This window comes from Gnatocerus cornutus, chromosome 3 (assembly GCF_029298725.1).
Source record: "Gnatocerus cornutus isolate USDA-ARS CGAHR chromosome 3, icGnaCorn1.1, whole genome shotgun sequence".
NCBI classification, from domain to species: domain Eukaryota; kingdom Metazoa; phylum Arthropoda; class Insecta; order Coleoptera; family Tenebrionidae; genus Gnatocerus; species Gnatocerus cornutus.
The window spans coordinates 12,689,090-12,701,740 of NC_142235.1; the positions used below are offsets into that span (position 1 = coordinate 12,689,090).

General features: G+C 30.8%; 2 protein-coding genes and 1 long non-coding RNA gene across 3 annotated transcripts; 1 reads left to right on the forward strand and 2 right to left on the reverse strand.

The window, feature by feature from the left end:
* The first annotated feature begins 2,746 nt into the window (after positions 1 to 2,746).
* Positions 2,747 to 3,671, forward strand: LOC148177052 (protein takeout-like). Its single transcript, XM_088031820.1, has 4 exons — positions 2,747 to 2,837; positions 2,882 to 3,122; positions 3,172 to 3,305; positions 3,345 to 3,671. The coding sequence occupies exons 1-4, from the start codon at positions 2,786 to 2,788 to the stop codon at positions 3,641 to 3,643; spliced, it is 726 nt and encodes a 241-aa protein (XP_087887946.1). The 5' UTR covers positions 2,747 to 2,785; the 3' UTR covers positions 3,644 to 3,671.
* Positions 3,672 to 6,477: 2,806 nt separating this feature from the next.
* On the reverse strand, positions 6,478 to 11,352 carry LOC148177053 (uncharacterized). The gene is made up of 21 exons (XM_088033251.1): positions 11,281 to 11,352; positions 10,992 to 11,232; positions 10,813 to 10,946; positions 10,448 to 10,754; positions 10,380 to 10,392; positions 10,259 to 10,333; positions 9,879 to 9,886; positions 9,650 to 9,702; positions 9,231 to 9,242; positions 9,078 to 9,129; positions 8,983 to 8,998; positions 8,707 to 8,861; positions 8,451 to 8,557; positions 8,231 to 8,403; positions 7,986 to 8,057; positions 7,874 to 7,928; positions 7,684 to 7,792; positions 7,594 to 7,621; positions 7,054 to 7,313; positions 6,874 to 7,007; positions 6,478 to 6,826 (listed from the first exon to the last, which is right to left on the reverse strand). Exons 1-21 carry the CDS (start codon positions 11,333 to 11,335, stop codon positions 6,516 to 6,518), a joined length of 2,370 nt encoding a protein of 789 aa, XP_087889377.1. The 5' UTR covers positions 11,336 to 11,352; the 3' UTR covers positions 6,478 to 6,515.
* LOC148177054 (uncharacterized) lies at positions 7,155 to 8,085 on the reverse strand. Its single transcript, XR_015769745.1, has 2 exons — positions 7,311 to 8,085; positions 7,155 to 7,237 (listed from the first exon to the last, which is right to left on the reverse strand). It is a non-coding gene; the product is annotated as an uncharacterized LOC148177054 (long non-coding RNA).
* Positions 11,353 to 12,651: the final 1,299 nt, after the last annotated feature.

The window sequence follows — 12,651 nt, forward strand, 5'->3', positions numbered from 1 at the left end:
ACTTTCTTTTTCTTTATTTTTGTCAGTCTTTCTCTACTACTGTCCCTTTTATCTGTGATTTTTTTGTAGTTTTCTTTTTCTCCCGACTCTTGTTATTTACTATTTTTGATTTTTGTGATTGTATTTTTCACTTCTGTCTTAGTTTCTGTTTCTTTTTTTCTTCATTTTTATCAAGATATCAAAACTTTTTTGTCTCCCATTTCTCTTTTTTGGTTTATTCTTATTTGTCAGCTTTTTTCAGTCTGCGCCTTTAATCTTTTTGTATTTTCGGTTAACTTTCTTTCTTTTTTGTATTGGTCTATACTATTTATTCATTCTCTTTTTTTCCTGCCTCTCTGTTTTTTGTTTTTATTGTCTCGATTTTGTTTGTATTTATTTTTCCGCCTTTTTCCATCTCTTTGCTTTTCTGTATTACCACGATTACGTCTTTTTTAATTTTTTTCTCATTTTCTTGTGTATTTATTTGTTGTTTTATTGCTAGATTCTTTCTTCTCTTTTTGTCTTCTTCTTTTTACTGTTTTAAATATATATTGATTTTTCTTTGTTTTTTATATTTTATTTATTCCTCTCTTGGTTTCGGTCTATCTACATATTTGTTTTCTGTCCCTTTTTTTCCGTTTATTGTAATAATATCTACGTTTTTTCTGTTTTTATTTTTAATACTTCTGACTGTTTTCTTCCTCATTGTACTGTTTTTGTTTATTTACCTTTCTCAGTTTCTTTTAGTCTGTCCTTCAATCTTTAATAATTTCTTTCTTTTCAATTTTTCCCCCCTTTATCTCTGTTTCACTGTTTTTAAATTTACCTTTGTTTTTATTTTTTGTCTTTGTTTTTTTTTGACTTACTGTTTGTTTTCTTTCTTTGTTATACATGCAGCGGAAACAAAAAAATCTTAGACGTCAGTATTATCTAATTGTCACATGGTGTAAAACTCCACTTAGAATTTGCAACCTTACTTTTTTGAATTGTCAATTTTGACAGTTTTAATGTTTTAATATCAAAATGGATAGAATTATCGGTATTTCCAATATTGCAAGGACGTGATGTAGACCATACCACTCTGGACTAAAGAGACTATTCTAATTTTATCGGCTTAAATACTTCAGTCATGACAATTTTGAATTGACAACTTGTCAATACTTTGATGTTTTAAACGTCAGTAATGACAATGACAGTAATGCACAAACTACACTCAAATTTTAATTTAGATTTTGTATCCGCGGCTGTATAATATCATGATATCTCCATTTTTTCTTTTCTGCTTACGTCATTTTCTTATTTTTTTTCGTTTTTCTTGGTTTTCTTTGGCGTTTTGCTAACTTTATATCATTTCTATTTAGGTATATATTTCTAGGTATTCTAGGTATATTTTCCTGTGCCAACTAGTTTACAACAGTTTCTGTCGTTCGTTTTGTATCACATTTTTCTCGTTTTTGTGTTATTCTTCGTATTTTAATATACTTTCCTTCTTCTTCACCTCTATTTTTTTCTAAATAATAAAACAAAAATTAAAAAAAAGAAAAAAGATAAGAGAAATATTGAATATAAAAGACAACAAACCAAACAAGTAAATATAACAAAACAGATATAAAAAATAGAGTAAAAAATAAAACTAATAAAATAGAAGAAGATAAATACCATTTTAGGTAATATGTAGATAAAAATAAATACATAAAAAAATTAAAAAAAAAACAAAACCTAAATCCAAATAATATAAAGTAAAGTCATAGAAGATTAAAAAAATAGAAAAAAAGGGAAACAATAAACAAAAATACAAACAATGAAAAAAATTGAATATTTGTTTTTTTGACCAATTCTCGTAAACTATGTGTCCTAAAAATCTGAAATTTAGCCAGATGATCGACTTCGAGCTGCTTTTTCAATTGCTATAAAACTCAAAGGCATAAAACGTCGTTTTCGCCCTCAAACATTTCTTGAATATCACCCTAAAAAACCTGAAAACCTATTTGGGTCAATATGTGAAAAAAACTTGCGTTGTAGAAGCTCATTTATCGCAAATTTTCACGCTGAATTCTAATTTGTCGAGATAAACAAACCAAGGACGAGAGAAAATGGAGAAATACAAATTAAAAGGACAAAGACTGGAAAAAGTAGTAAACATGCAGAAACAAACAAATGTAATAAACTATACATAAAGGAGACAAAAAAGATGAAAGAAAACTATGTAACAAATAAGACAAATATGAAGGAAGCAAAAGATAACAATACAAAAATAAAACAAGAAAGTAAAAGCAAAAAACAACGGAATCTAAGATGAGATAAACGTAAATAAGTTGATAATAATTGACTCTAATTATTACAAACGGTGCACGTCAGAATTAACACAATTTAACATCACTTATAACATTACACGTTGCGGTGAAATATTTAATGCAAACCGCAAATGATAATGAAGAAATAATCGTTGTCTACTGAATTCCTACATTAAAAGATAATTAGAATAATGACAGTATTCACTCGTGCGAGTATTTAGACAAGTAGAGGAGAATAGGCTAAGCACCGCCAACTTAAGTTGGCCATTTGTCCGCATTTTTTTTCGTGTAACAACGTTTTCTTACGTCCCTGAACAAAAACAAGTATACAATTCAAAATTGTAACAAAACTTAAACTAGAACAAAACATGTCATAAAACTCTTCTCCCTCTTTATTCCATGTTCCCCTATATGACGTAACAAGGCAAACTAGTTGACCACGAAAGTTTCATTTAAGTAGCCCTGGTTTATCACATATCATTCACATCTTCTTTAAATTGCGTCACAGAAACATGAAATTCATCATTTTTTTGGCCTTGACCGCCTTTGCCACTTCTTCAGTTCGTAAGTACCATCCCTGCTGTGTTCCTCTTCTTCATTTTTTTTAGCGCGCAATTTCAAAAAGTGCAACCGGAAAGATCCCAACTTCAAAAAATGTTACCTCGAGGCGGCCCAATTTGGAGTGACCCTCTTAAACCGCCCTTATAAAGGTCTCGATTTACCAACTTTAGAACCAATGGTGGTGGAGTCGTTGAAAGTTCGTGGAAGCGGTGGTGCGGTGGCCGTCGACCAAAATTTTCGGAATTGCAAGATTTCCGGGTTGACCACCATGAAGTTTGACCAATTTGAGTAAGACTTGTAATCACAGTACTGCTTGACCACGGTACTATTTTTCTAGACTTGATTTGGAGAAAAACGTCTTCAATTCGGATGGTACCATTCCTGAGTACGTGCTCGCATGTGAGTACACAATCGATGGAAAAGTACTTCTTCTGGCTGTTAAAGGGGACGGCAACAGTGTTATCAAAATGAGTGAGTTTTTGGTACTACTTCCGTATAGTTGTCTTGTAGAGAATTTCAGAGTGAAGTACCACGCGGAGTTTGACAAGATCCACAAGAATGGGAAAACTTACTATAAGACTGTTAAGACGACCATAGAGGCAGTACCAGAGCATGTTCATTTTCAGTTTGATAATCTTTTCAATGGAAATAAAGAGTTGGGGGAAAATATTAATCACGTTCTGAATGATAATTGGCACGAGATTTACGAGGAGATGAAGGGAGATTACGTGGAATTGTTGAGGGTGATTGTGACACAGGTTATGGATAAAGTCTGGAATAAAGTGTCACTGGAGGAGTTTTTCGATTAGGAAATAAAAATTGTACCTGTTTAACCTAGTCGTTCTATTTTATTTATTTTTTTTAGTTTTTTTGTTTTGTCTTCATTCTTCTTCATTTGTATTTTTTTTGTCCGTTTTGTCCCTATATGTTTTTCCTTGAAGCTATACACAATTACACTTGTCGCCACAAAAAATAAAGATCAGTACCATAAATAATTTTAAAAAATTTGAAACTACAAGGTGTTTATAAATGTTTCTAGCAGTGGCTATAAAATGTCAAAGAAATTTGCCGCTCATTACAAATGTGGGTTTCGATTTTTCAACTGACGTTTACAGTTTACAACCTCAAACATGGAGCAAAGTAAGTTTTAAGAAATAAACTGTTCTAGTTGTGGTTTAAAACCTGAAAATCAAAAACTCTCAAAAAAACATTATAAATCATTTTCAAGATAGTTATATTCACTAGGAAAACAAAGCGGCAAAATAGTGTACGACAGGAATTCCAGAGCCACCCTTGATGCTAAAAACACCTTGTGCAAGTCATCAAAGGTCTTCATTTCTTTGTTTCCTTATTTCTGTTTTTTTTTCGTCTTTTTGGTTTTTGTCTCTTCGTCTCTCTCTCTAGTTTCCCGACAAGACATATAAAATACACTCGTCGCCACAAGATAGGGTTACCATACATAATCTAAAAAGAAGACGCTAAAAATAAAACTCCAAGCATTATTTTTTCTCTCTAAATTCAGCTTATAAAAGTCATTCTAATGTTTTTTTATCTCTGTCTTTCTCTCCTTCTTTTTGGTCTTATTTCTTTGTCTTTTTGTTTTTTAGACAAAACATTAATAATACACTCGTCGCCAGAAGTTAGGGATACTATACATAACCTTAAAAAAACGTTAAAAATAAAATTTTACACATTTTCTTAGTTTTTTTTTATTTTTCTCTAAATTTCAGGTCTTGAAAATTCGTTATTTTACTATTTCTTTATTTCTGTCTATTTTTTCCCTTTCTTTGGTCTGATTTCTTTGTGTCCTTAAACCTTAAAAAAGCGTTAAAAATAAAACTTTACGCATTCTCTTACTTTTTTGTAATTTTTCTCTAAAGTTTATTGTTTCTTTATTTCTGCTTTTTCCTCTTTTTGGTCTTATTTCTTTGTTTCTGTTTGTTTTTTAGACAAAACATTTATAACCTCAAAAAAAGGATTAAAAATAAAACTTTACACATTCTCTTAGTTTTTTTTATTTTTCTCTAAATTTCAGGTCATGAAAATTCGTTATTTTACTATTTCTTTATTTCTGTCTATTTTTCCCTTTTTTTGGTCTTATTTCTTTGTGTCCTTAAACCTTAAAAAAGCGTTAAAAATAAAACTTTACGCATTCTCTTACTTTTTTATAATTTTTGTCTACTTTAGCTCATGAAAAAACATTATTTTGATGTTTCTTTATTTCGGCTTTTTTCCCTCTTTTTGGTCTTATTTCTTTGTTTCTGTTTGTTTTTTAGACAAAACATTTATAATACACTCGTCGCCAGAAGTTAAGGATACTATACATAACCTCAAAAAAGGGTTAAAAATAAAACTTTACAGATTCTCTTAGTTTTTTTTTATTTTTCTCTAAATTTCAGGTCATGAAAATTCGTTATTTTACTATTTCTTTATTTCTGTCTATTTTTTCCCTTTCTTTGGTCTTATTTCTTTGTGTCCTTAAACCTTAAAAAAGCGTTAAAAATAAAACTTTACGCATTCTCTTACTTTTTTGTAATTTTTCTCTAAAGTTTATTGTTTCTTTATTTATGCTTTTTCCTCTTTTTGGTCTTATTTCTTTGTTTCTGTTTGTTTTTTAGACAAAACATTTATAATACACTTGTCGCCAAAAGTTAGGGATACTATACATAACCTCAAAAAAAAGGATTAAAAATAAAACTTTACGCATTCTCTTACTTTTTTGTAATTTTTGTCTACTTTAGCTCATGAAAAAACATTATTTTGATGTTTCTTTATTTCGGCTTTTTTCCCTCTTTTTGGTCTTATTTCTTTGTTTCTGTTTGTTTTTTAGACAAAACATTTATAATACACTCGTCGCCAGAAGTTAGGGATACTATACATAACCTCAAAAAAGGGTTAAAAATAAAACTTTACAGATTCTCTTAGTTTTTTTTTTATTTTTCTCTGAATTTCAGGTCATGAAAATTCGTTATTTTACTATTTCTTTATTTCTGTCTATTTTTTCCCTTTTTTTGGTCTTATTTCTTTGTGTCCTTAAACCTTAAAAAAACGTTAAAAATAAAACTTTACGCATTCTCTTACTTTTTTGTAATTTTTCTCTAAACTTTAGCTCATGAAAAAACATTATTTTGCTGTTTCTTTATTTCGGATTTTTTCCTTCTTTTTGGTCTTATTTCTTTATTTCTGTTTGTTTTTTAGACAAAACATTTATAATACACTCGTCGCCAGAAGTTAGGAATACTACACATAACCTCAAAAAAAAGGGTTTAAAATAAAACTTTACACATTCTCTTAATTTTTTTTATTTTTCTCTAAAATTCAGGTCATGAAAATTCGTTATTTTACTATTTCTTTATTTCTGTCTATTTTTCCCTTTCTTTGGTCTTATTTCTTTGTGTCATTAAAACTTAAAAAAGCGTTAAAAATAAAACTTTACGCATTCTCTTCCTTTTTTGTAATTTTTCTCTAAACTTCAGCTCATGAAAAAACATTATTTTGCTGTTTCTTTATTTCGGCTTTTTTTCCCTCTTTTTGGTCTTATTTCTTTGTCTCTGTTGGTTTTTTAGACAATACATTTATAATATACTCGTCACCACAAGTTGAGATACAATACATAACCTTAAAAAAGACACTTAAAACAAAATTCTACGCATACTTAATTTTTTTTATTAAACATCTGAACTACATCCCATCAAAAGTTTCTTCTTCAGATATTTTCTGAAAAATGCTATTAAAAATTCTAATTAACACCTGCTTCAGGTTCTCATTATAATTATCCTTCAAATCTTCATAAAACTCCATCGTATTTTCATTTAACGCCTTATTTATGTTATCACCCAATTCTTTATTCCCACTAAAAAGATTATCAAAATGTAACTGAATTCCCTCTGGTTCTGCTGCAAGAACACTATCTTTCTTTATAAGAGCTAAATAGGTTTTATTATGTCTTCGGTTTTCTTTAAAAGAACTCCGAAAATTCGCTCGCAAGTTTACTGTAAAAAAAACTAAAATTGCCATAAGAGTTTTAGACCAAACTTACAAAAGACAAAAGAACTGTTTCCTTCAGCTTGAACCGGAATAACCAAAACCCTGCCTTCCATTTTGTACCAGCATTCTGCGTCGAGTTTCGGAACGATGGCGGCAATTTCAAAAACCTTGCTCGTGAAATTAAAACTAAAAACCACCATAAAGAAATGAAGATAAAATCGTTTCATTTTACCCGATATTGGTGAACGTGCTTTTGGTCGCCCCATACAATTTGCAGTTTTGAAACTCCTGATTGAGTACCATCGCGCCACTTTCCGCATGAAACGTCAAAGATTTAATTTCCAGTGGTTCCAAACTCGGGAGATTTATCTCTCTGAAGGGCTTATCCAACTGTCCAAGAGCATCTTGGGCAGCAACTAGAAGACACTCTTTGAAGTTAGAATCTTTACGGTTACATCTCTTGAAAGTTGGTGCTAGAATCAGACGTACCAACTAAAGAACGGTTAGATTTAGCACTCACGAATCCCAGAGTGGGCTAGGGCTATTATCAGTGTTACTGGGAGTAAAAACTTCATGGTTGTGACACGAAGCGCGCGAGAAGAGATTTATACAAAAAAACGAAGTTTCAAAGTTTGATTTAACCGGTTTTAATTGTTTACAAGAGTTATTTTTATCTAATTGTTGGACTTCAGAAATTCTCCGACGCGTGGAGTTTAGGTAGATTCGCCTCCAAGGACCGTAGGTCAACATGATTGGATTTTATTTTCGCTACGTTTCGGATGACGTGTTTGAGATTTAATCTAATTGTAAGCATCAATTCCTTTAATTAAAATCAAATTAGCATTACTTTAATTATAATTACGTCCTTGCCACTACTGAACTATTTCTCTCTTTCTCTAATTTTTTTCTGATTTCATGTTTGTTGTCTATCTTTCTCTTGATGGATATTATTTGTTGTAGTTTCTCTATCTCTGTCGTATTCGCAAGTTATTTCTATCTATAACTCTATCTTTCTCTCTTATATTTTCTATCTTCATCTAAAATATTTCTACTTCTGTCTCTTACATTTATACCTTTCTCTCTCCATTTCCATACATCTCTCTCTCTCTCTTTTTCTTATTTTAGTCTGTTTCTTTACTTTTTTCTAATTGTGTCTTTCATAACCTTCTTGGTGTTTTTATCGCCTAATTTCTGAGTTTTAATTTTGTTGTTCTTCATCTCCTTCTCTCTCTTTCTCTCTTATTGTACCAAAATCTGTCTTCGTTTGTCCTTATCTTTGTTTTAGTAACGAACTAAAAAAAAATATTTCACTTCCTTTATTAAATATCAAAACTTCATGCAATCAAAAGTCTTCATTCCGCAGTTTCTTTATATTTATTTCTCTTTTTCCCTCTTTATCGTCTTGTTACAGCAACCTCTATGAAGTTCCTAAAAAGATATTCCAATTTTATGGTCTTCAGAGAGTCAATGGTTCTAATGGTTGCTTGTAAACCCAAAACCGCACGATCCATAAATGAGGTAAAAATCCAGTAAACAGACGGTCCTGTAATAAACACACCCTCAATTCTTGCGAGGTTTGAAACTAATCACTCTACTATCATAATCGGAATATCGTTTTAGAAAATATACAAGGTGAGTCGTCTAATAACAAGACCCTAACGATTTGGAAACGCAACACAAAATACATCTTCTTCTTGTCATTGGATACCAAAATATTTAAAAAAAAAATTAAGGATCTAAGTGGGTAGGCATCCAATTTTTGAATTTTTTCGGCGATCGTTTGTTTTTAGGTACTATTAATGTATGATTTGTCGGCTGAAATCATGCATTAAAGTGGGCTATTAATGAATAATTTTATGTGTTTATTAAAGGCAACCAATTACACACGCAATTCAATAAATTCAATAATAATCTAAAGACGCGGCTCTGAAGGCCTTGGATCTGTTGGTTTACTAATGCCAAATCAAAACGACGATTTTTAGACTTCACATAGAGACTAGTTCGATAGACATCGTTTGGAATTCCACTCATATTTGGCAACTGCCGACACATCGGGCACATCCATTATACACATAACCCCACTTTGATTTTGTATTTTTGGTTGCATAACCACCTTTGCACCAATTTTGTTTTTTTGGTGAATTTTTCAATATTCGATCACCGGAAAAGTTTTGCAACTAACTCGAAGGTTAATGGGCGATTAATAATCTCGCTTGTTAAAAATCGCTCAATTATTATTCGCTTTCATTAACTAACTTGTTTGTTAAATAGTTATTGATTACTTGGACCTCATTTTGCATGGCTCTGACTATTCGAGCTTTAGCCATTCTTTCTTTTGGTTAGGACCAGTTTCATAATCATCACTTAAAAACGGCTTTAACTAAAGGAACTTTAAAAAAGTATTGTTACAACAATTTGTTTCTATGGCAAAAACTCACTTTAAATTTTAAAGGTGCTTTGATAGTACAAGGTGTTTATAAATGTTTCTAGCATCAAGGGTGGCTATGAAATGTCAAAGAAATTTTTCAACTGACATTTGCAGTTAACCTCAAATATGGAGCAAAGTAAGTTTTGAGAAATCAACTGTTCTAGTTGTGGTTTGAAATCTGAAAATCAAAAACTTGGACACAAAATTGAAACGTAAATAACGTCATAAATAATTTTCAAGATAGTTATAATCACTATGAAAACAAAGCGGCAAAATAGTGTACGACAGGAATTCCAGAGCCACCCTTGATGCTAGAAACATTTATAAACACCTTGTATATTAAAGAACGTGTTTTATAATGGCCAATTTGGTGCACGAGTTCCCGGTGTACAAAACAAGCCGTGCGCGAGTTTTGTATGGGACAAGTGCACCAACGTCATTACAAAACAAGACCTTTATACTATTTTTTCGAATTTGCACCCTTTTTTTAATAAAAAATTTTAATTTTCCAATTCTAAAAATTTTTGTGTTACACGATTGGTAATGGTTTTGTAACCACGACTTGCCACTTGATTTTCAAATTCAATTTAAAATTTGACATTTATTGAGTTTCTGAATTTTAACCTAACCTCACAACCTGTATTCTCATTTATTATAATTAGGTACAAACATATATTGTTGCCCGCAAAGGGCAATTCAATTATATTGATACATTTTTTATTCACGCAGCAATTTATTAAACACGAATTGTAAAATCCGTAATGGTGAAATTGACCAAGAATTTGACAGGAAACGGGTGACAGCCAGACTAATTAGTTCTGCCAATTCTTAAAAAACAAAATTTCTTACTTTGAGTTCTCTTATATGTAGATACCTATAAACGACTCCAAATTAACAAATTAACGACGATAACACAAATATTTGCAACAATTTGCTGCGTTTATTTGACAGAATTATTGCTAATGTCAAATTTATCTATTTTTGCAATTTTCGTAGAAATAAATTTTACAAAGCAATGCCTATGAAATGTGTATTTGGTGTTGCAGCTTAAATTCGTTAGGGTCCCGTTATTATGTGACTTATACTGTATAATATACTCGTCGCCACAAGCTAAGAATACCATTCATAACCTTAAAATAAGAGCTGAAATAAAGAACCGCACCCATTTTTTTATTTTTTTATTAAACAACAAAACTACATCCCATCAAAAATTTCTTCATTAGATATCTTCTGAAAAATGTTATTAAAAATTCTAATTAACACCTGCTTTAGTCCTTCAGTACAAGTAGCTTTCAAATCTTCAAAAAACTCCATCGAATTTTCATTTAAAATCTTATTCATATTATCACCCAATTCTTTATTCCCCTCAAAAAGATTATCAAAATGCAGCTGAATTGCTTCTGGTTCTGCATCAAGAACACTGTTTTTCTTCAAGAGAGCTAAATAAGTTTTATTATGTCTTCGAATTTCTTTAAAAGAACTCTTAAAAGTCACTCGCATGTTTGCTACAAAAAGAACTAAAATAATCAGAACTGTAAACTCACAACTCTGAACTAAACTTACAAAAAACAAAAGAACTGTTTCCTTGACCTTGAACCGGTATAACCAAAATTCTGCCTTCCATTTTGTACAAACATTCTGCGTCAAGCTTCGGAATTGTAGCCGCAATTTCAAAAACTTTGCTCTCGAAGTTAAGACTAAAAACGGACATTAAAAAGAAGAAAAAACTCGCTTTATTTTACCTAATTTTCTCGAATTTGCTTTTGGTTGCTTCATAAAATCTACACTTTTGGAACTCCATGTCCAACAGCATCGCACCGCTTTCTGCATGAAACGACAAAGATTCGATTTCCAGTGGTTCTAAACTCGGAAGATTGATCTCTTTGAAAGGCTTATCCAGCTGTCCAAGCGCGTCTTGGGCAGCAACCAGAAGACATTCTTGGAAGTTAGGTTCTTTTCTGTTACATTTTTTGAAGGTTGGTGCTAGAATCAGACGTACCAACTAAAAGAACAATTAGTTTTAGCACTCACGAATCTCAGAGTGGGCTAAGACTATTATTAGTGTAACTAGAAGTAAAAACTTCATGGTTGTGACACGAAAAGTGTGAGATGAGTTTTATACAAGAAATCGAAGTTTCAAAGTTTAAATCAACCGGTTTAGTTTGTTTACGAGTTGTTTTTATAAAATTATTGGATTTTTCAGAAATTTTCCATCGCGTAGGGTTTTAGTTCCATAGAACCTAAAAAAAGCCTTTAGTGATTTATATCAAAATGATTTGATATTAGTTTCGTTATGCGTCTGACGACGTGTTCGAGATCTAATCTAAACATCAATTTAGTTTAATTAATAGTTAATAATAATAGTTAAATTAGCATTAATTTAATTAGGCGGCGTGCTCGCCAGTGTTGAACTATTTTTTTTTAGTTCTCTGTCTTTATAGTGGTGGCAAATTCTCCATCTTCGTTGTTTTCGCAAGTTTTCCGCGTTCATAATTGCATCTTTCTCTCTTTTATATACTCTATTTTCATACATATGTTTCTACTTTTTTTTGTATATCTTTGTGCTTTGTTTTTTGTCGTTTTGTCTTTGTTACGGTTCCTATCTCTGTCGTTTTTTTCACGTTTTGTGCTTTTTTCTCGTCCTTGTCTCTTACATTTATGTTTTTTGTTTATAATTCCAGGCATCTTTCACTTTTTCTTTTTTAGTATTATGTATACTGCTATATTTTTATCGCCCAATTTCAATTTTATTGTTGTTCATCATCTCCATGACTTTATTCCACACTTTCTTTATCTCTCTTTTCCTCTGTTTATATCTTTTGGTTTTGCCTGTTTTTCTGATAAATACACTTGTCGTTAAAAGCTGAGAATATGATCCATAACCTTAAAAAATGAGCTAAATATAAAACTGCACCCATGCTTTCTTGTTATTAAATGTCAATTTTTATTTTTTGTTTATTTATTTCTGCCTCTTATTTTCTCTTTTAAATTTGATTTTCCAATAAGTCATATACAATACATTTGTCGCCACAAGCTAAGAATATTCATTTTTTATTTATTCTGCGGGTATTTCTATGTTTCATCTCTGTTATTTTCTTTATGTTTTGTTTTTTGTTCTTTATTTTACTGTCATTTTTTTTGCTCTTTCTAACTAGGGTATTCCTTATTTTTTGTTGTCCTCTATTTATACTGTTTTTAATTATATCTGTATATCTTTTCCAAAACCTAAAAGACAAAAAAATTAAAAAAAGAAAGACAGACAAATACATATTATTAGAGAAGATAAGAAACTGAGGCAGACACGTGTGGAAAAAACACAAAACGAAGAAAATAAATAGAAACGAAATGAAAGGAAACAGAAATATTCACTGAGAAGTAAACACAAAACGAAAAAAGCTGAAT

What these genes read in the sequence shown, in the direction of transcription:
- LOC148177052 (XM_088031820.1), top strand. Translation starts at nt 2,786, where the DNA reads ATGAAATTCATCATTTTTTTGGCCTTGACCGCCTTTGCCACTTCTTCA. An exon ending in CTTTGCCACTTCTTCAGTTC is followed by an intron (nt 2,838 to 2,881) that starts GTAAGTACCATC and finishes CATTTTTTTTAG; the next exon opens with CGCGCAATTTCAAAAAGTGC. An exon ending in CAACAGTGTTATCAAAATGA is followed by an intron (nt 3,306 to 3,344) that starts GTGAGTTTTTGG and finishes GTTGTCTTGTAG; the next exon opens with AGAATTTCAGAGTGAAGTAC.
- LOC148177053 (XM_088033251.1), bottom strand. Translation starts at nt 11,335, where the DNA reads ATGAAGTTTTTACTTCTAGTTACACTAATAATAGTCTTAGCCCACTCT. An exon ending in TATAAATGTAAGAGACAGAA is followed by an intron (nt 7,793 to 7,873) that starts GTAGAAATATTT and finishes CGAATACGACAG; the next exon opens with AGATAGAGAAACTACAACAA. An exon ending in AGTTCAGTAGTGGCAAGGAC is followed by an intron (nt 7,622 to 7,683) that starts GTAATTATAATT and finishes GCTTACAATTAG; the next exon opens with ATTAAATCTCAAACACGTCA.